This window comes from Littorina saxatilis, linkage group LG2, assembly GCF_037325665.1.
Source record: "Littorina saxatilis isolate snail1 linkage group LG2, US_GU_Lsax_2.0, whole genome shotgun sequence".
In the NCBI taxonomy this organism is placed as follows: domain Eukaryota; kingdom Metazoa; phylum Mollusca; class Gastropoda; order Littorinimorpha; family Littorinidae; genus Littorina; species Littorina saxatilis.
In genome coordinates, this window is record NC_090246.1 from 64,676,586 (window position 1) to 64,700,434 (window position 23,849).

Genomic DNA, 23,849 nt, shown 5'->3' on the forward strand with positions numbered 1-23,849 from the left:
CTATGGCGAAACTATGTTGGTGACGCCCACTCTCCGCTTCGTAGACAGTGTTAAATGGGTGGAGGAAACCCTTGCACAATGCCTGATCACGCGCCCTCTTCTCTTTATATCTGTGGTGTCAGATATAGATCACAGAGTAATCAGAGCCCTCGTGGACAATAACATCTGTTCACAATCAACCATAAGCTTCTGTTAAGTAGTTCTATGGGGTTTTTTTACGCTTGTTTGCGTCCGCTGGTTCATTATCTCTAGTGTACGATAAATAAGACAGACTAGACAGGAACACGTTTGAATTCGCCACCTACCTGGACAGGAAAATCAGTCTGCTAAACCGAAGAGCAGTCTAGACTACCCTTTTTGTACGCGGCCAGTTCAGTTGTGTCAAAGACTTGCTGAAATTAGTGTCTTTTGTTGTTTCAAGTGTTACGAGTCTCGTGACTAAAATTCCGCTTGATTGGCTTCAAATCAGAGGTTTGTTCAAGGCGTCGAAAAACGTCTAAAGTGAGGCTTAAATTTTTGATGCCCTCAAAATGTATATAGTTAGTAGACGATTGACTTTGCTAAACGTCGTTTTAGATCTCGGCTGTATGTCCCACTTGAAATCTGAAAACCATAATGAACTGCTTAAACAAATGTCAAACGAAAGCGCCATTGCTCGCGCTGCAACTAAAAGCTCTTTTGCATTTTGTTGTTTTACTATGAATGAAGTCATTGATTGAGACTTAGCAAATGTATGCACACATGCATTTTACTCAAAGGAAACATTTGAAATTAATTCCGAAGTGCATTTTTGGGGCTTTGCCGTGCGTGCGTGAGGACAAACAAAAAAAGGTTTTCGAGAACAACAGTCAGAAATGAAACATCTGAACATGTTCTCTAGTAACTTTCTGGAACGGGTATCAGTATTACAGTATATCTCGTCGGTTTGCTTGCCCGTGGATTTCGTGAGAGTTAGCGTTTCCTTATTCCTAATTGTCATCGAACCCTGGTATGGCAGACAAAGAAGACTGAACACAAAATAAATACCGCAATGTTGTGTGCAGCAAGATCTATCCATCCCAACACGAAGCTTTTCTAGACTATCCTGACCCGTTCTTATCGGCTAGTTTAGTTGTGGAAAAGACCCGTTATTTGTATGTTGCTGTTTGAGTTTTTGCGAACATCCCCTCGTGACTAAATATTCCACATCATTACCTTCAAACCAGAAACGTTTTGTCAAAAGCGTCCAAAAGTGCCAACTTCTCTTTACTTTGCATTGAAAGCGTATGATTATGAGACTGCAATTACATCCACTGAAGGACATTTTCAGAGCTTCTTGTGTCATTCTCAACTAGATCCAAAAAGACAGGTAAAACAGAAAGGCATATGTAGAAAAGAAAGCGCCATGTATCTCGATGCATGCAATACGACTGGCTAATTTCCGTTTCGTTCTCTTATTGCATTCACCGTCAGGCTCAGACAAATTGTAAAAACGTTGCTTCAAAGAAAAAACTCATTAGACCTGCATTTCTTTGTTCACTTTTCGAGGTTCTGCACAATGACGAAACACTGCGCGTAAATCACCGTAAAAATACTACTTTTCAATTTCCTTGATTACTTACTGCAAGGATATCAAAGTCAAAATATATGTCGTTTGCGCGACAATGCCTGCTCACGCGTGTTGGCTTCCCCTTACTCCTAATTTCTGATTCCCGAAATGGGAGAGACAGAGTAGACAGGATAGTTGAATTGCCGCCGCCTTCGTAGACAACAACATATCTGTCTGCTGGACCTCAAGTAAAGTTCTCATTCCTCTTTGTAAGTTGCTAATTCAGTTGTGTCAATGACACGATATATGTCTTTTGTTGTGTTAGGTGTCGGGTACACTGTCACGGAGTACTTTTACAATTTCCGCTCCCTTAGCCTCTAGTCACGATATCAGTAGTTTTCTTCCCGGTGTAACACGAGAAAATTACTCCTACGAGATTTTTTTCTCCGGAGTAAAATTTTCGTACGAAAATGTTACTCCCTTTACAAAAAAAAGTACTCCCCCATCACACAAGAAAATTACTCCGCACGACAGGTGAGTTCCGAGTAAACATTTCGCACACACATGTTACTCCCCTGACGAATAAATAACGAATAAATTACTTCACCCTAACACGAGCAATTTAACTTCCCATGCCAGGTGTACGAAATGTTTACTCCCTTGTCCCCTTGGTGGTGGAAGGGGTGGAGGGAGGGTAGCGCGACATTTATTTGCGCGAGGTCACATATTGGCATTATCCCTTCGCCCACATCCCATTTTCGCGTACGAGATTTTACTGGAAGTAACAATTTGGGGAGTCAAAATTTCGTAGAGGGAGTAATTTGTTCGTACCTTGGGGAGTTCTTTTCTCGTACGAAAGGTGTAATCGGAGTAAGAATTTCGTACGAAATTTTTACTCTGGAGTACATTTTTCGTGGAGTAAGAATTTTGTATTACACCGGCACCAACAAACATCTGAGGACGTTTCCTTCCGTTTCAAAACGTGCTGGTCAATAGAATGCGTAGGCGAGAGAGAACATAGGTCATTCTGAGATTGTATTAAGTCCCCTCAGTCGAAAAGCATAACATGAGAGTTAACAGATCTCTTAAAAACTGGCGTGAACCCAATGTATGCACTGCAGCAGTCAAGGCCTATACGAGATAGGCACAGGGGACAAAGGAGTACTTTCAAATAATCGTCTTAACTTGAAGATACATTACTTTCCGTGTGACCGACCATGTTCACCATTCCAGATCTGTCCAAGGAACGATCCTTCAATTTGGACATACAACCGAAATAAACTACCTGGCGGATAGCAGATATAACAAACATGCCCGAAATGAAATAACTGTTTACCCACACAAACACATACACCCCCTCCCCTCCGCATACACACCCCAGAAACACAGACATACACATACACACACACACACACACACACACACACACACACACACACACACATCCCATGTGTTCATGTCCAAGTAGACGAATGCTCTAAAATTAACCGCGTCTTATCACTTGGAAGCAGTAAAAACAAGTCGCGTAAGGCGAAAATACAACATTTAGTCAAGTAGCTGTCGAACTCACAGAATGAAACTGAACGCAACGCAACGCAGCAAGACCGTATACTCGTAGCATCGTCACTCCACCGCCCGTGGCATAGGCAGTGCCAGTGGAATTGACAAGAAGAGCGGGGTAGTAGTTGCGCTGAGGATAGCACGCTTTTCTGTACCTCTCTTCGTTTTAACTTTCTGAGCGTGTTTTTAATCCAAACATATCATATTTATATGTTTTTGGAATCATGAACCGACAAGGAATAAGATGAAAGTGTTTTTAAATTGATTTCGAAAAAAAAAATTTGATAATAATTTTTATATATTTAATTTTCAGAGCTTGTTTTTAATCCAAATATAACATATTTATATGTTTTTGGAATCAGCAAATGATGGAGAATAAGATGAACGTAAATTTGGATCGTTTTATAAAAAAAATATTTTTTTTACAATTTTCAGATTTTTAATGACCAAAGTCATCAATTAATTTTTAAGCCACCAAGCTGAAATGCAATACCGAAGTCCGGGCTTCGTCGAAGATTACTTGACCAAAATATCAACCAATTTGGTTGAAAAATGAGGGCGTGACAGTGCCGCCTCAACTTTCACAAAAAGCCGGATATGACGTCATCAAAGACATTCATAAAAAAAATGAAAAAAAGGTATGGGGATTCCATACCCAGGAACTCTCATGTCAAATTTCATAAAGATCGGTTCAGTAGTTTAGTCTGAATCGCTCTACACACACACACAGACAGACACAGACAGACAGACACACACACACACACACACACACACACACACACACACACACACACGCACGCACGCACATACACCACGACCCTCGTCTCGATTCCCCCCTCTACGTTAAAACATTTAGTCAAAACTTGACTAAATGTAAAAAGAGTGCCTATATCCTCTAGGCAGTTGATACATCAAACCGTCGTCAACCACGACCTACATTACAAGGGATCGTTCCGAAAAAGCTAATCCTTGTTTTTGAAAAGAGAATTAAGCTAGCCCTCGGGAGGAAACGGAGGTCAAACGAGTTTCTTGAAGAAACCTTGGAGCCTCGTGAGTACAGTTTTAGCCAGACAAATTAAATCTCGTCAAGTGATGCTGAGCAATTTGTGTAACGCCCATAGAGTTCAACGACGGCAAGGAATGATTAAGTATTCCCTGATCCCGTCAGATGAAAATCCGATCAACAGGCTGCAAGGTCGGACGCAGTTACCGCAGAAGATAATGATGAGGGATGGGGGAAATAAAACTCAAAGCGAGAAAATGGTCTGATGGGTCCAAATAGGTGTACTCTTTCCTTAAACTTTCCTGCTTCTGTTGATCTTCTTTCTGTTCTACATCTACCAATCTGCTCTTGACAGCTCTTTCAGAAACGCTTTAACCGGATATTTCTGGTATTTTACCCGTGCAATATTGCCAATACCGAAAACGGAACGGTTAGCGGGATAGAGCTATAGCAGCTCGTGTTTCATTTAACTCTTTTTATCGCAGTAAAGACAACTTAATTGCTGATAAGCTTCAATCTTTATATAATTAGTTACCCGACTTACTTTTATTTTTATTTTTTTATTTAGGAAAGTGACACTTCATAGTAATGTGTACAGACATGTTTCGTGTACTTTGTTTTATTTAATTTTCTTTTTATTACACTCACGGAACATGGACATTTTCTCTTTTCTATCTTCGTCCAAAACAACTTTACCGGTATGCACTCATACAAAAAATGTTCAACAAAATCAACTTCCGTGCAACATATACAACATATGTTATTTTCCCTGACTTGCATTTTACATAATAAAATATTTGTTGGATATAATTTTCCATTGCAATTCTCTTAACCTCACTTCTTTAGAAACATAGGCAAGGGTCCAAATTTCCTTATCTACTTGTACACCAAACTTCCTCAACCAAAAATTATATACACAAGGTTTTTCTACAGCAGTCTACACTTTTCTTTTCCATCATTTTTCGTATTTGGCCTATTTGTATCATATACAGGCTACCATCAAACAATTGCTTATCCATCTGGACAATAATATGTTTATTTTCAATCCAATTAATCCATACTTTGGGCAATGCGTTTATTAGTGCCCAATAATCCAATAAAATATTTGCATTATTCTTTCCAATTTGTATATATATACCTCTGCTGCTGACTTCAATCTCTTTTCTTCCACTATAAACAAATCACTTACTCTTTCAATCCCAGCATTTTTCCAATAAAAATAAAACAACATTTTCCCTTTATACCGAATCAAATCATTACTCCACAAAATCTGTTTATAAAAATTGTTTACATCAATCTTATCATGTTCCATCCTAAGCTTGTAACTCAAATGTGTCCACACTACCCTCTGCCAAAATGGGCTTCCAATCATTGTCAAATTCAATTCCTTACTCGGTTTAACATTCAAATCAAAACAACCATACCCTGAAACAACATGTCCCAGAAACCATAGTGGTATAAACGTCCAATTTTCTCCCTTCTTTTCATACAAACGTCCAACCCATTGTAAATAAAAAGACTATTGCGTCATGTGCACATTAATTTAACATTTTCAACCCACCTTCACTTATTTCTTTCTCTATTACTTTTCTTTTCACTTTTTCAAATGCTTTTTTATTCGAACACTTTCTCTGCCAAATAAACTTATAAAACAATCTATTTAACTCTGTCAGAACCCGATCTGGCAATCCAATCGTCTGCATCACAAATACTAACTGTGAAATAAAAAAACATTTGATTATTACAATTTTACCGTGAATCCTTAAATCTCGTTGACTCCATATCTTAATGAACTTCTTAATCTTCTGAACTCTTGATACCCGACTTACTTAATACTGCATGATAGTTAACGCGATCAAATAATTGCTATCGTACAGACGTACGTGCTACCGACGCACCTAGTTTCTGAACGAATTTCGAAACATACCATTTTTTAGGAGTAAAAGAAACCTACGTGTTCACAAAAGCTTGCGGGCTTCGCGTGAGTGGGCAAAGCGTATTTTCCGAAACGCTATTATTGACAAGGAAACATAATATTTTTATGTCTGATCTCTTTGACAAAACAAGATGTTTATCTTTCAACGTACATCAATCAGTAATTGGTTCTGTCTCACAAAAAAAGATAGCATTACCAGTTCGTCCTTAGAGTCTGAGACTTTGTAATGTTTACAGCTTAGCAGCTACGACCGGATGTCTTTGGTATGGCTTCCAGTTAAATGTACCGAATAGGCTAGGACCAGCACAAAATCTATATACAGTCTGTAGGCTCGTACTCCATTCAATTTCCTAAATAGAATCACAAAGACGAACAGAAAACGAGACTAATCATATGAGTAGGTACCACGCTTTTGTGTAATACACCAATGTTGTTGTTTCCAGCTGCCAGTACTGTCTGCTTGAAAGTTGAGAAAAAACCCCATTATTTGCAGCGTCAGGCATGTACGAGTTTTTCACAAAAACTGTTCACAAATAACATTATTAAGCAAGATATAAAACCTACACAGAAGAAGAAGAAGAAGAAGAAGAAGAAGAAGAAGAAGAAGAAGAACAACAACAACAACAACAACAACAACAACAACAACAACAACAACAACAACAACATTGCTACCACCACCAACAGCAGCGGCAACATAACTAATGTGCTAAGTGACTTCGTCTGGTTAGCCTGAGGTGTTGGAGAGGTTTCATTTATTGCAGATGGTCACAGTGTTGTAATCTAGCTCAACATGATAACGAAAGGTCTACTTATCTACACAGCTGCGTCATATAATCTTCTGCAATTAGTGACAGTACTCTCTCAGTCACGACGTCACAAATCCCTCGGAGTCGGAGTGAAAGTCAGAACAAGTCGCGTAAGGCGAAATTACTACATTTAGTCAAGCTGTGGAACTCACAGAATAAAACTGAACGCACTGCATTTTTTCACAATGACCGTAGTCCGCCTCTTGTGCATAACGGAGTGAAACTGACGAGCCTGTTCAGCGCGGTAGTGGTTTCGCTGTGCTGCATAGCACGCTTTTCTGTACCTCTCTTCGTTTTAACTTTCTGAGCGTGTTTTTAATCCAAACATATCACATCTATATGTTTTTGGAATCAGGAACCGACCAGGAATAAGATGAAATAGTTTTTAAATCGATTTCAGAAATTTAATTTTGATCATAATTTTGATATTTTTAATTTTCAGAGCTTGTTTTTAATCCAAATATATTATAATTATATGTTTTTGGAATCAGGAAATGATGTAGAATAAGATGAAAATAAATTTGGATCGTTTTATATCAACAAAAAAAATTATTACAATTTTCAGATTTTTAATGACCAAAGTCATTAATTAATTTTTAAGCCACCAAGCTGAAATGCAATACCAAAAGTCCGGCCTTCGTCGAAGATTGCATGACAAAAATTTCAATCAATTTGATTGAAAAATGAGGGTGTGACAGTGCCGCCTCAACTTTTACAAATAGCCGGATATGACGTCATCAAAAATATTTATCGGAAAAAGAAAAAAAACGTCCGGGGATATCATACCCAGGAACTCTCATGTCAAATTTCATAAAGATCGGCGCAGTAGTTTAGTCTAAATCGCTCTACACACACACAAACACACACACACACACACACACACACACACACACACACACACACACACACACACACACACACACACACATACACCACGACCCTCGTCTCGATTCCCCCCTCTATGTTAAAACATTTAGTCAAAACTTGACTAAATGTAAAAATGGGGAGTAAAAATTTTCGTGGAGGGAGTAATTTTTTCGTGCCTTGGGGAGTTCTTTTCTCGTACGAAAAGTGTACAGCCGGCTCGGAGTAAGAATTTCGTACGAAATATTTACTCCGGAGTAAATTTTTCGTGGAGTAAAAATGTCGTGTTACACCGGTCGATTGGAGTATTCTACAGTATAGACCGGATGTATAATACACCGGATGTATGAAAGTCTGGATGTATGAAAGGGGTAGGCAGGGTCCCGGCAGAAGCTACTCTTTGTTATTACTTAGAATTTTCCGGTTGTATGAAAATCGGATGTATAAAAGTCCGGTTGTATGAAAGCAAATCTCTGGTCCCGAGCAGCACAAATGCGTTGTTGCAAGACCGGTTGTAAGAAAACGAAAGTAGACCCAAGTCACCAAAGTTCCGGGCCCTTTGTTTTTGCCCGAACGGTGTCCAACCCAAGATTTTGGGGTCCCTTCGGAGTTAAACCACATTGTAGGGGATGGGAACTGCCTGTATCGTGCCATAAGCCTTGATTTGTGTGGTAGCCAGGCTCAGCACATGGTTGTCCGAGAAAAAAATAATCGACACCATGTGCAGGAATCATCAGGCTTTCTCTGCATACGTGGATGGAGATGTAGGTGATTATCTCGCTCACAACACCCTCCGACCCCGTTCATGGGGTTCGGATGTAGAGATATTCGCGGCTACCACACTCCTTCAAACCACCATTGTGGTGTACACAGCCACTTGCTCGCGGGGATGGCTGCCACACCCACCCCTTTTCCCGATAAATGGGGTAGACAGGTCCGAGGAGAACATTTACCTCCGAAATCTCTGTGGCCATATTTTGAGCGGGTGGTGTCCACAAAGGTAGTCTAAATGAGGATGCCTTGAAAACTTCCCCACCAACTGATTTTTATCCAGATTCTATTGCTGTCAACGAGTTGTTCTGTTTAATTTGTTTCTCCATTCAATCATTTTTTTTAACCTGTTACAAATTCGTCACGAAGACCCATAAAAGCCCAGAAGGCATTTTTGTTACATTTATAACCAGAGACATTGGTCATGGATGTGAATCAGTTGTTATCTTTTTATGTTTTTTTTTTATGTTGTTGTATTTTATGTTGTTGTATTTTATGTTGTTGTATTTTATTTTGTTGTATTTTATGTTGTTGTTGTTGTTATGTTCTTGTTGTTGTTGTTGTTGATTTTATCCATTAAACTGATTTTATGTTTAACTCCATTAATAATCTGTTTTGTTTGTCTATTCAGTCATTTTAGCCTGTTATAAATTTGCCATGACTGAAGAGCCATAATAGCCCAGGAAGGCATTTTTTTGTACAATTAGAACCAGAGGCATTGGTCGTGGGTGTGACTCAGTTTTTTTATGTTATTGTTGTTGTTTTAATCCATTAAACTGGTTTTAAGTTTAACTCACTTTTTTGTATTCAGTGCGCGCGCGTGTGTGTGTGTGTTATAAATGTGTGCGTTTTGGAGAGAGAGAGGGGGAGAGAGAGAGAGAGAGAGAGAGAGAGAGAGAGAGAGAGAGAGAGAGAGAGAGAAAGAGAGAGAGAGAGAGAGAAAGAGAGAGAGAGAGAACTCAGAAAACGTTATTTGCTACGCCAACGGTCATTACAAAGCTTCCACGACCAAAAACATTGTCAAAAGCGCAAAAGGGTTGTGGAGGGAACACACACAATACAGTTGAGCCACACACAAACACACACACACACACACACACACACACACGTGCGCGCGAGCGCACGCACGTACGCGCGCACACACACACACACACACAGAGGGACGGGGGGGCGGAGAGTGCACGGCCTTATGCAAAGCAGAACAGTTCCTTACACAAACAGTTGCTCTTTCTATCGGTTGTTCTGACTGTGTCAGTGTATGTAAGTACATGTACTTTTCCACTTGTTATTCACAACCCTTTTCTTCTAACAAGGATATGTATCAAAACATTTAAACATTAAAAAAACCAAATAAATACAAAAATGATATGAAAAAACCCCTACTTTTATCAAGTAACAGACGCGTGGCCGGATGTATGAAAGTCAATCCACAATATTTTCATACATCCGGTTAACCGGATTTAGTAAAGACCGGATGTATGAAAGACAAAAAGTGGGTCCCGACGACTTTCTTACATCCGGTCTCGACTGTACTCCTTTATCTTTACTCTAGCGTTACTCCCAACAGTAACACTACAGTAAGGATACAGATTCGAAGGAATAATGCTAATACTCGACCAGCGCTTTGATACAAGCTCCTGTGCTTTATGTATTAGAGATGATATAATTCAGCTCAGCACGCGTGCACGCCACGTGTTTTTCGATAAAAGCGACATCCATCTTATAACCGTTGTAGAATTCGAAACCGTAACTGACGTCTTACAAACATCACGGCAAATGCATCGCGAGGCTGGAGTGAAAGATAGAGAAAACAATGCACTGACATTGTATATTTATTACGATGAAACACAAAACAAAAACAAATTAAATCTTCCACATTTCTTTGTGTTTTCAGCTAAAACGGCGACAGTTTAAAACATTTGTTCAATTAGTAACCGTACTCTCTCACAACATCACACTCATTTCGGAGTTAGCGTTGAAAAACAAGAACTACTGACTTGACTCACTGGATGGAAAGGAAAAAACAAAAGGAATTCACGTCTGTCGCAATCATCGATTTTCTAAAGCTGTTTCCAATTTCTTTATTGAAGCCCGTCGGCGGGTTTGCGGGAAAGGCGAGGAGGCGAGAATAGAGATGGTCAATTTACACTCTCGGTCCTCCGGAAGCAGTCACCTGACCACGCGAACGCCTCTCTACATCCTTCTGATTCCAGTTTTCGTTCATACCCCTTGTTCCCTCCCTCTCCCCCTTTTCCTGGACGAGAAGGGACAGATTCTAGGGAGGGGAGGGGAGGGCTCTCTCTCTCTCTCTCTCTCTTTCTCTCTCTCTCTCTCTCTCTCTCTCTCTCTCTCTTTTTTTATCCTTTAACTTCCTTAAAAGGACATTTTGTGAAGGTGGTAGGGGGGGGGGGGGGTAGGTGAGTGGGTTGGGCTGTGACGAAGACTTTGTCTCTGCTCTTGACTTCTCAGTGTTTAGCCCCGTCCCCTCTCCCCTCCTTCTTCATACGTCCCTCTGAAAACAGAATGTAGGGATTACTCCCCACTCCCGCCTTCCCTCTACCCCTCCCCTACGTCCGGCCGCAGCCTACATCTCCTGAAAACAAGTTGTTGAGGGATTGATGGGATTGTAACTAGGCGTCCGTCTCTGCCTCCTGATTTCGACGGCTCCTCGAAACTCCCTCCCCCGGCTCTTACCACACTTCCCTACCCCTACCCCTAAAATATCTCTAACCCCACCCCCTCCCCCCACCCCCAACCCCATCATAACTACCTCCAACCCCCCCCCCCCCCCCAGGACAACAGGGGCTTGAGAATGGATGCATGGGTTGCAACCACGATGCAGTTTTCGTTTTGTGCTTATTGCCATCCCCTCCCATCTCAGAAAACAAGGGTATGGCAAAGGGAGGCGGAAACTGAGGCCGGGGGAGGGGGCCTAGAATGACTCGAATAGGCTTGTAACTAGCGGGTTTCACTCTGTGCTTTTGATTTTCACTTGTTGTGTCCCCTAACCTACCCTCCCAAGCCCCACCCGCTACCGCCTAAAAAAAAAAAAAAACAGAAACAGACGGGGGTTTTGAGGACAGGGGCAGGGATGGAGGGAGAAATGCAGGAAGGAGGTGTCAAAATTTTCTGAGATTTAGGCGCCAGAGACGCTTGGAGCGAGCACGCCAAACAATCGAGGCAGAAGATCAGGCATTGCTTCGCTTTACGCTTTGCTGCTCGGCCGCTGAGTAACCTAATTTACTTTGCTCCTACACCAGCCCAGCGCTCGTGGACACGACGAAAATGTGGAGGGTTGGCGTGGACTAACAGACAGACAGAGAGACAAAGATACAGATTGAAAAAAGAAGTGAGAGAGAAGGGGAAGGGGGGGGGGGGGTTCAGGGATTGAGATCGAAGACAGAAAATGAGTTGGGCAGTCCGACAAACAGAGAGGGCGAGAGAGAGAGAGAGAGAGAGAGAGAGAGAGAGAGAGAGAGAGAGAGAGAGAGAGAGAGAGAGAGAGAAAGAGAGATAGATAAACACGATAAAGGAGAGAGAGATAGAGAGAGAGAGCGAGAGAGTGAGAGAGGGGGAGAGAGAGAGAGACTGAGAGAGAGAGAGAGAGAGACTGAGAGAGAGAGAGAAAGAAAAAGAGAGAGATAAACAAGATAAAGGAGAGAGAGAGATAGACGCGGCGAGAGAGTGAGAGAGGGGAGACTGGAGAGTGAGAGAGGGGAGAGAGAGAGACTGAGAGAGAGAGACTGAGAGAGAGAGAAAGAAAGAGAGAGAGAGAGAAATAAACAAGATAAAGAAGGAGAGAGAGAGAGAGAGAGAGGAGAGAGGGAGAGAGAGAGACTGAGAGAGGGAGAGAGAGAGAGAGAGAGACTGAGAGAGAGAGAGAGAGAGAGAGAGAGAGAGAGACTGAGAGAGAGAGAGAGAGAGAGAGCGAGAGCCTCCGGGATGAAAACGGAGGTAGTGGAGCGGCGGATCGGGTTGGTCAAATCAAGCTTGCCCCCGGGGGCCGGTTTCATCCGGGGAAATGGCTTAAATCAAATGGATTTACTGGCTGTGAACACCAGTGAAATGGAAAATATGACGATTGATTTGTGTAACACTTGAAACCCTGACACATTTTTTTGCAGTTTCTTTTTACGCTAGGTCAGATTTGACATCATACGCTTTCACGACTGATGTTATACATACTTGTATTAGTACTATTTGTTTTTGTTTTTGTGTGCTTCTTTTTCGGGAGTGAGAACAATCGTGAGTGTAGGGTTATGCTGGTTTCAAAAAACAATTCCACATACGTTAGCAAGGAGCTGTCTACACTAGCAATACTTTTTGGCAGGTAAAAGCAAAAAAAAACGAACGACAATCTTTACGTCAAAGGTCAGGATAAATGTTAAATAGTTGTCTGAACATACTTCTTTAAAAGCCTAAGCTTTAATGACTGTGTCGATATGTGTAACATGTCTATTTTTTTAGTCAAAAATACAAATGACGTATAATTCAGACACCTAAGACTCACGTTTGACTGAGTACCAAAATACATTTACCTTCCATATCCACGGCGCTGGGAACTCAATCCAGCACTGGTTGCGACCGTGGATGATCCGTGTTTCGTTGATGATCAGCATGGGGATGGAGAAAAGAAGGGCACACAACCACGCCAGTCCCACCAGCAACCGGAACCGGAAACCTGCAACACACGTGACGTCAGATGTATCAGACACATACACAATCTTGCATGAAAGCTTGACCGTGTTTTGTGTGTGGGGGGTATAAACAATGTTTTAAGGAATTGAGTAGGGTAAGAAGGGAGAGAACAGGGAGAGGGATGGTTGGGGATTGCTTGGGGAGTAAGTGGGGACGAAATGAGGGGGGAGACCGAGAGATTGTGTGCGTGCGGGTGTCTGTCCGTCTGTTTTAGGCTAAGAAAAAAGCTCTTGTCAGCAACAAATCAGCTGATTGTGTACTCTTTAGGACACGCTCTTTAGCACTTCCTTTTCTTTCTTTCTTTCTTTCTCTCCGATTTTCTATCGTTCGTTCTCACTTTCTTTCTGCATTTTCCCCTCTCCTCCTTTCGGCTCAAAAGCGACGAGCTTGGTCAGTGATGAGAAGGGCCCTCAATTCCCTTGCGTCTTGTGTCGGAGAGCGTCAGCACCTTTCTTTGCCTGCTTGACGCCTCAGACCTAGCAGTCTTTGTCGATCACTCAACAGCTGCCACTCAGAAGTCGCCTCTCTCTCCCCCTGTGATTTACTTGGGGGTTAAAAGTCGACTTCTGACTGAATAGTGCAGCGTCACTTCAAGATCGGGGAACTTAATAGACCTCTTTCTTGTTCGTGGAAGATCGAAGTTCCAGTAGCGCTTTAGCATATCCCGTAAAGAACCACGGACTTCCGGCGTTTGTATCGCCATACTCGATCGTGGCGAAATGTACGAATCCGTACCCAAACATCGCTCCATGAGCAGTAATGTTCATTTTGAGTTTTACCGGTAGTAACCGGTTATGCCGGCCAGCACTATTGAATATGGACATATTTATTATAAATGCATTTTTTCTCTCCAATCTTTGTCTACTTTCTAGACTATTTGCGTGTTTTTGTGGGTGTTTTTTTCTTTCAGTTTACACATGTTTGAGAGAACGAGGCTACACATGGGCAGGTAAGCTGTTCGGATATTTTATGTGTTGACAAGATGTCAAGCAGCTGGCAAGTCGTATAATTATATAGTCGTCGACAAACCACCCATATGGACAGACTGCCCTACGTCTACCCGTATTCCCAGGGTTTTCTCGATGATCCAAAACCCGAGTTGAACAGTGTCCGGCCGACATTAAACCCATTTCAGCGTACTCTCGACAATTTCCGGAAAAGTGTTTTTCGACTGGAGTTAAGGGTGTTTTCTTTTTCTTCTTCAGAGCGCTTGCTTACTTCTGCATTTGATATCTCCGCAATACCCCCCTGGGCCAGTCCCAGACAAAACTCCAGGAAATATATGAGACTATCTTCCATCCATATAGTGTGTACCCAGAAATAAAAGCCTTGAGCATGCAGGCGTTTTCAACTTGCCTGCAATGCTTCAGTGGGAACACAGCTCAGTGTGAACAAAGGGCCTCGGTGCACACTAATAAGTTTAACGCTTTTTGAGTTCCACAACACCTGTGCCCGTGATGGAAACAGAAGTCTTCCAAAACCACTAACTTAGCGGGATTCATGAAACATCTATTACAACATACCAGCTAAATGCAGATTGTGGAAAAGCATCGGATTTTACTGTTATACAATTTACTAACCTCACCTACCAATAATGTGTTAGATAATCGCAAATTATATAATTGTAAGATTGAATAATAGTTAAGTAACACCATACATGCTGTTTGATAGTATTATCTTGTAACCATATCCCCCCCCCTCCCCTCTTTGGCCCCTCCAGCCGCCTATGTTTGTGCACATTGCTGCTTATGCGTATTTCACTTCTTTCACATTGATGGTGCTCTTTAAGAAAACACTCTAAAGAATCTTTGACTCATCCTAGAAATCATGATCGTTAATGACGAACAGTGTACTGCCGGCCGGGCCGCCAGAAAGCTGTACATATAGTAGAAAAGACTTCATGTTGATGTTTAGTCACTAAATGCTATTGTACTATACATCTGAAACCGTAGACACCAATGCAAAGCTTCCCCGTCAAACACAGATAGCTTAGTAAGAATTTAGTTGTTACCGCTTTCCTCCTTTACAAGCCCTAGCTTTCATTCTGCTACTTTATGCAGGATCAAAGCGCAATACACGCTGAAATAGCATATTTCACCGCGCTTTTCACTGTTCTGATTCACTGACGCATGGTCAAATCCCAATACCCCCATTCCACACAACCGTTCTAGGTCCCGTTCCCGTACCGACCAAGGACGGCTGCCACAACAATGGAACGCTGCGCAAACGGCCGTTTTTGGCATCTTTGGGCAGCGTCTGACCATAGTGGTAGCCGTCCCCAGGACGGCTGGGAACGGAAGTTAGAACGAATGTGTCCCTACCGACCCTACCGTTCAAAGCAGTTCCGTTAACGATCATTTACGTTCCATTGCGGTTCCCTCCCGATCCCTCCCGTGCCCGCACCGTTCCTTGGTCGGTACGGGAACGGGACCTAGAACGGCTGAGTGGAATGGGGGTATGATGTACCAAAGTCAGTGGGGCTTAAACGTAAACGACGCTGACACAGATACAGGGCACATAAGGGCGGGCTGGTAGGTCGCCGTACACACACACACACACACACACACACACACACACACACACACACACATATATATATACACACTACGCACGCACGCACCCACACCCACATACACACACACACACACACACATACACACATACACACACTACGCACGCACGCACGCACGCACACACACACACAAACACACACACACACTCACACACACACACACACACACACACACACACCCACACACACACACACACACACACACACACACACACACCTGAACAAGAGCTCGGTCACATCACCAAGGATTTTTCCGTGACAGATGTGAAGCAGAGCCCATAGATATTGTGGCCATTTTTCAGTATTTCTTTGACAAAGCAGATTTTTACGAAGATTTCTGTTCAATGAATCTACTTGTATCGCACATATAGAATATCTCCAACCTTCATGAACATGTGTGTTTATTGTAACCGGTGTCGGTTGGTCGGTCGAAGCTTATTTCCTCCTTGCTTCCTTACGCTTTTTGAACCTTCATTTTAGTCTAAGATGAAAAAATAATCAATGAATCCAATGGCCAATTTGTTATCGGTGAACACAGTTATTTATTACTTCTTTTATGTAATTGCTAACTGGGTTTGTTCTTTATAAAAACAAAATGAAAGCTATAGTATAATATATTTAGGTTTGGGAGGTCACGCGATCCTTTATCCTGTAAAATACATCTTTGACCCGAAAGGTGTGCCAGAGAGCCAAGCTGAGTGCCTTATATTTTTTGTTTGTTTGTTTGTTTGCTTAACGACCAGCTGACCACGAAGGGCCATATCAGGGCGGTGCTGCTTTGACTTATAACGTGCACCACACACAAGACAGAAGTCGCAGCACAGGCTTCATGTCTCACCCAGTCACATTATTCTGACACCGGACCAACCAGTCCTAGCACTAACCCCATAATGCCAGACGCCAGGCGGAGTAGCCACTAGATTGCCAATTTTAAAGTCTTAGGTATGACCCGGCCGGGGTTCGAACCCACGACCTCCCGATAACGGGGGGACGCCTTACCACTAGTGCCTTATATGGCGTAGACACGTCACAGTTGAAGAAAATGACACGGGAATGTATGCTGTAGTAAGGGTGCGAAATGTGTCACAATAATGTTTCTGCTAAGTTTCCAAAGACACCATGACAGACAACCGAGCGTGGCACAATAGCTTTGGCCTTTCAGAGGGGTGCACGTGCAGTCAACAAGCAGCCATAAAACTTGTTGCAGCGCGTGACAGCTTTGACCTGGACCCTTCACCTTTTTCTGGAGGAGGTGAAATTGGGTGAAAACCTTCACCAGCCGTGCAATGTTGGTTTTGCGCTCAATTTATCAGGGAAATTCGATTTTCCGTGCCGTTGTTTGTTTTCTCGTTTTTTTGTTGTTTTCTTTCTCGGGACGTTCAAATTCTTAACTTGATGTCTGTGTTTTTTTCTGATTCTGTATCTGCGTTTCTGTGTGACTTTGCCATTGTCTTTCTCTCTGTTTTAACTTTAGTATTGGTTGATATAAAGTAAGTGCAATCAACATTACAACACCAACAATAAGAACAAAAAGAAAGAAGAAGAGAAAAAAATAGCAACAGCTACAGGATTTGCAAAACAAACAAACAAACTAACAAACAAACATACACAGACAAGCTACACACTCCGGTAAACAGAGAAACGGGCAACTGATCCAAAGTATGAGAGGAAACAAATAAGAAAAAAGTAATTGCATAAAGTTTTTTTTCTAAACTTACTTTTTTGATCCTGTTTTTTAATTTCGTATATTTGCCTGTCTGCCAGTCTGTCAGTCTGATTGAATGTCTGTCTGTCTGTCTGTCTGTCTGTCTTTCTGTCTACCTGTCCATCTGAATGTCTGTCCGTTTCAATGTCGGTCAGTCTGTCTCTCTGTCTGTCTGTTTTGCCTAAGCTGCTTTTGTTTTTCTTTTACTTGTAAGAATTAACACAGTTAAATATCTCACAGGCCCTACAACGAGTTTATGCTCACCTTCTACCACTGTTCCTAATGATGCACGCTTAACCTGGGATAGGCTGTCGATCGTGGAGGTAAAATCAAATCCACAGCGGGCGTATTTAACAAGGTTAGCTCCTCACGAAGGGCAAAACATCTCTTACCTTGTTTTTGCACCTAGGTTGGGTTTTTTTCCTAGCCAATCAGAACGCCCAACATTTGAAACGTCCTGAATTGCACATGGAAATAAAAACAAAACAAAGGTTGCTCTTTTTCTACTTTTCCTCCCATGGCTCTCCTTTGTTTAAGTTTTGCAAGCTTGATAAGTGTTTTTCTTAATCCCTCCTCGCTACCCTCACCTCTTCTCCCCCTCCTTTTTTTGATAGCTCCGTTGCAAGCCATCTACTGAGGCCCCACTGATGTCCAGGGTGTCAATGAAGCTTTCTTGGAAGTTCATTAAAATCACTGTTCACAGTGGAACTTTTTCTCTCGTGCTGACAAAAGCCCTGGAGGGTTTAAGGCCTTAAAAAAGGTTAACATTCATTGCAGGCCAAAAAGATTTGCTGATCTCATGGGAGCAAAGAGCTGTAATTCTTGCTTGCAGAGTTGAGGTGAAATCTAAATTCGTACCGTCTTGTCTCGTTCTTGTATTGGTGAGTACAGTATTCCTTTGTTTTTTAACTGAGTTGAGGTGAGTGCTTGTATTTATAAGCATGATTGAAGATGAGGATTCTTCTTTTTTAACCGGGGGTTGATGTTTGCTATGGTAATATTTTTCCTCTAAAAGTACACGGGCCAAAAAGTAAATGCGGACATGGCAACCCTTTTTTTACTTAATTTGCACACGATGATTCTTAAATTGCAAGATACACGACCCAATTGTATAAATGGGGTAAGAATGCCTCGGTCACTTTTGTCGATTACAAATCGCTAAAATGGTACGTTTATCGCGGAACAATTACACGGGCGTCTACTAAAATACTTTCGAATGTGTCTATAGATTTTTTATTATTTTTTATATAAAATACAAGGACTGATCGAAAATTAGACGATGCGAGGAACACTCGGAATTAACATACATTTCTTTTTGTCTTGGAGATGTCAACAAATGACATCCTTTTTCTTAAAATGACAATTTAAGCGTTCAGAGGCTCGATAACTAATTGGTAGAAATGTCTATATAAGACCTTTTTTAATTTTTTTGTTCAAACACTCAAGTCATGTGTATGCGTGAGAGAGCCACATGATCAGTTATAATTCGAGTACGCTCGAAATAAAGAAGAAGAAGGAGAAGGAGAAGGAGCAGAAGAAGAAGAAGAAGAAGAAGAAGAAGAAGAAGAAGAAGAAGAAGAAGAAGAAGAAGGAGAAGAAGAAGAAGAAGAAGAAGAAGAAGAAGAAGAAGAAGAAGAAGAAGAAGAAGAAGAAGAAGAAGAAGAAGAAGGAGAAGAAGAAGAAGAAGAAGGAGAAGAAGAAGGAGAAGGAGAAGGAGTAGGAGAGGAGGAGGAGGAGAAAGAGAAGGAGGAGAAGAAGAAGAAGAAGAAGAAGAAGAAGAAGAAGAAGAAGAAGAAGAAGAAGAAGAAGAAGAAGAAGGAGAAGGAGAAGAAGAAGAAGAAGAAGAAGAAGAAGAAGAAGAAGAAGAAGAAGGAGAAGGAGGAGGAGGAGGAGGAGGAGGAGGAGGAGAAGAAGAAGAAGAAGAAGAAGAAGAAGAAGAAGAAGAAGAAGAAATGTATCCGTTTCCCCACTAACGTTGGCACTGGGGAATTGGGACGTCAACTCGCGTGAATGTCATTTAGCTTCTCAACCCTGAAATGTTGTTGAATATTTGTTGTTGATTGTTTATTTGTTGCCAGTGTTAATGCTGCGATGGGGGGGGGGGGGCGGAGCGAGGGGGAACGAGGGGGGAGGGAGGGGAGGTGGAAAGGGAGGGGGGAAGGGAGGTGGGAAGGGAGGGGGGAGGGGGTGGTAAGGTGCTTTACCATGCCATTTTTTCTTCTTCTTGCAGAGCTCTTTCCTCTCTTGTCATGAACACTATCCCTTTAGGATGTACTTAACTGATTTTTCGCACAATGCAAATAACACGACGATATTGGATCGTGCATTTCGGTGGCCATGCCTTTCCGTCATTTGTTCGTGGCCAAGCTGGGCGACTTCGTAAGTTTAGAAAAGAACGCGACACTGACTAGTTTAGCCCTTACTTGTTAACTCTGGTGAATATATTATGTAACAGTCAGTATCGTGTTTGCTTCCACGAGATGAGTTGAAAGTGGTCTAAGGTTTCAAAATCATGATGAGTGTTGAATAAGATCAGGAGCAAAAATAAGCACAATATTTTCTGTAATTGAACAGACACTTACCTTTTAGGCTGACAAACGCAGAAGCAACATTATTAACAGATGCGTATCTTGATCGTAGTTCATATTCATTAACAAAGCAACAACAAAAAGTACACTTTCTTTCCGAGTTTCGTCAATACTTTGCACAGAACTGCCAGCGCTGCGTCTAGAATTAACGCAAACCACATCTCATCAGTGGCTGCTAATGAAACTGCAGCTACCTAGATATATCTGCACGTAAGCCTATGCATGTATACATTCTTCAACTCCGCGAATTTTGCCAATGGTAGAGACCAGAGTCTTGTTGTTAACCGGAAGCGGAAGGAAGTGTACTGAGAATTGCGGGCGAGGTTCGACCAGCAACCATCTCACCGGAAACAGTCGCGACTGACCCGTTTTCTGTTTTGCAATAGTGATGACATGTCTCTGTTCGGCTTGTAGAGATCACATTCAATTGTTTTGGTTCTTCCCCGGCTCTAAACCTTACTGAATATTGTTTTGTTTAAACTTTTTTTTTGGGGGGTGGTGGTATTTTTTGTGTGTGTGTGTGTGTGGGGGGGGGGGTCGTGCTCCAGACCCCACCATTATCGCTAATCCATCTTGCGGCCAGGCAGTACAGTACGAATATAATTATTTATTCTGGTACAGCTTTCTTCCTATGAAATAGTATCAGTATACCACAGAGTACTTATAAATGAGACGGCTTTCACAAAGAGGAGTGCGCCTTTAAGACTGAAAAGAAAACGATTATAAAATTAGAATACTATACTTCCCAATCAAATAAATAAATAAACAAATCCATAATAAAATTACGAGTTGTTACCTTGCAAGAGGTGAACGCGCCGACAAAAAACAAAATCAAAAGGACAAATAAATACTGCTAAATTATACCAGCAATGCGATCGCAAATAAAACTGCATGCAGTTTCCTCTAACTCTCAGTCTTACCACCCCTCTGCATCGATCAAGGAGTAGCTTGCCAACTTGTAAACACGACATCAACATGCTCGGCAATTAGTAACCCTCGTCTTGGAACCTGTCCATTCTACGCAAGAAGTCGAAAACAATAAGATCGCAAGTACACCTGCATGCAGATCCCTGACTCCTATAACTATCCGCATCGATGGACAATTAGTTGCAGACACGACATCAGCTTGTTGTGCAATAAGTAACCCATGTGTTGGAACCTGTCCATTCTACGCAACAAGTGTAGGCAATCTCTGCATGAAGCGTGTCGAGCAAGGGACATTGTGTAGCAATCTCTTTTGAAGCGTGCTACGCGATGTTCCTTGTCCGACACGACCTATCGTGGCAATTCCATAAACACACAGTTTTGATCAATAGTCAATTCTGTTGCCAGAAATGGACATTCGTCTTGTCCGCTTGTCTGGGACACCGAAAATCTTTACGTCTCTGCTGACTTTGCCATTCCGTTGCACTGTTGTTTCGGTTACAGTTCTTTTACTGACCCTTCATTGGACGTGCTTGCTACAAACAAACATTGCACAAAGGGGGAAGTATCATCACATCTTTACTTGGAAAAACTTGTATAAAAAATTAACAAACGCAAAATAAAGTCATCAAATAAAAAAGAAAGAAATAAATAAAAGAAGAGACAATAAGAAAGAAAGAAAATAAGAAAGTAAGTGAGAAGGTAAGTAAGGAAGAAAGAAAAAAAAAGAAGGAAAGAAAGAAGGAAACAGACAAACAACAAACAAACAAACAAACAAAAATAAAGAAAAAATAAAGAAAGAAATAAAGAAAGAAAGAAAGAAAGAAAGAAAGAGTTTAGAAAGAAAGAAAGAAAGAAAGATAACAAATAGAAGAGGGAAGCAACAAACAAAAAACGAACAAAGAACATTAGGTACTACAGAACGATAACAGTGACTTTACACTCCGTCAGGTTGGCCTATTGCACAACCATGGTCATGACAGACACTAGAAAGATTCAATCGTTGAACATTAAGATAAAATCTTCACACGAACTTTTGTTCTGTGTCAGAAAAAAACACCATTTTAATTATTCTTTCGATTTTTGTTCGTTTTCTTTGAACACCCAACCTCACCTTGTGAACCTCTGGAACGCCATTTTGCATCCGTTAAATCATTTCAAAAGGAACGGTGGGTCACTAAGGATAGCGAGATCGATTCTCTCATCAAACTCTCCTCCTTCCTCTCCCTTCCGTGCCCAGTTTATGCCCCCACACACGACCTCTGCTCCTCCATACGCATACACTTTCTCCGCGCCCTAAAATTCTGACGCTAATGTACCGCCATACTCCAATCTGAGACTTTACGGCTGGCCCTCAAAGCCATGAACGCAAAGTAGAAGCCTCGTAAACCTCCAGATTTACGATCGTTTACGTAAACACGAATCAACATGATTGGCATGCTGGGAAAAGCTGTTGTCTTCGACGGCGCAAAAATCTGACCATTACTTTTGGTTCTTTCTCTTTGTTGCTGGTAATCCGGTATGAGTTACGCAAAAAGGGATTTTTGTTGGGTTCAAGAAATGTCCTTGAGACAATGCCCTTGATGCGATCACGCGACAAAGTGACGAATTGTGCGTGCTTGAATTTAAAAGAAACAATAAAACAATGTTTTTATTCTTGATTTGTAAAACACGATAGTTTTCTTTTTCGGAAGAGTTAACGGATAATTCTTCAGAGTCAAACTGAAACAAATAAACTGAAAACCTATGCTAAATGCAGTAAACAAGAGAAACACATCCACGACGAGGAAAGTGCGGTTCAGAAACCAGAACAGAAAACAAGTCATCGCAAATGATTTCATTCCAATGTCTCGACAAGAACAAACACAAAATGCCCGATCATCCGTTGACACTGATAGAATTCGATAGTTCAATTTCAGATTCAAAGCCTGCCAGGTCAACACTGGTGTGTGTGTGTGTGTGTGTGTGTGTGTGTGTGTGTGTGTGTGTGTGTGTGTGTGTGTGTGTGTCTGTGTTTTACGTTCTCTTATTTCTTAATTCGTTTTTTATTTGTCAGTATTCCACCGAAGAAATCAAGCGACCGATGACCGGATCCTAGCCAAACAAATGCCCGACCTGCCTTGAACAGTTCCCCTTTGCGTGAAGACGAGAAACGTGCCAGCTTTACTTTAACGTGAGAGTGCGATGCAGTGTCCTCTGATCATTCTCATTTGTTCAATTTCCTGCGTTGAATCCAATGGGCGTCTTCGCTCGATCCACACAGAACGCTCTCTTCGCTCTCCACAAGGGGGTTTCCGTTCGCTTCGTGTTGGTACCGCGCTGTTTCTGTCTATGTATCCGTCTCTGCCTGTCTGTCTGTCTGTCTGTCTGTCTGTCTGTCTGTGTCTTTCTATCAGTATGTCAGTCTTTGTATACCTGTCTCTGTCTCGCTCATTCCTAGGGACGTGCATGCTCCTCCTTCACAAAACGATATTTCTTTGTCAACGGCGTTCGCTCTTTTTGTTGGTGTTGTCTGTCCCTCTCTCTCTTTCTCTCCTTCTGTCTGTCTGTCTGTCTATCTGTCTCTCTCTGTCTCTGTCTCTCTGTCTGTCTGTCTCTCTCTCTGTCTCTATCTCTCGCGCTCTCTCTCTCTCTGCGTGCGTGCGTGCGTGCGTGCGCGCGCGCGCGCGTGTGTGTGTGTTTCCAGGTTTGGTGGGTGCAGTGTCACGTGCGTGTTTTATAGATACGGATTTCGTTTGGCTAGGTTTAGTAGACTGGATGGCATGAGGTTTTAGAGAGAGAGAGAGAGAGAGAGAGAGAGAGAGAGAGAGAGAGAGAGAGAGAGAGAGAGAGAGAGAGAGAGAGAGAGCATGTTTCTGCGTGTGTATATAGCTATTGATCTGTCTCCTAATGCC

At 41.9% G+C, this 23,849-nt stretch overlaps 1 protein-coding gene across 1 annotated transcript in view; it reads right to left on the reverse strand.

Annotated features, from left to right (window-relative positions):
• Positions 1–23,849, reverse strand: part of LOC138960401 (cardioacceleratory peptide receptor-like) — a gene marked incomplete at its 5' end in the record, with an annotated part of 61,377 nt that overhangs the window by 12,478 nt on the left and 25,050 nt on the right. The window contains one exon of the mRNA XM_070332303.1: positions 13,007–13,149. Within this exon, the coding sequence (XP_070188404.1) occupies positions 13,007–13,149 (143 nt within the window). The remainder of the gene's footprint in view (positions 1–13,006; positions 13,150–23,849) is intronic.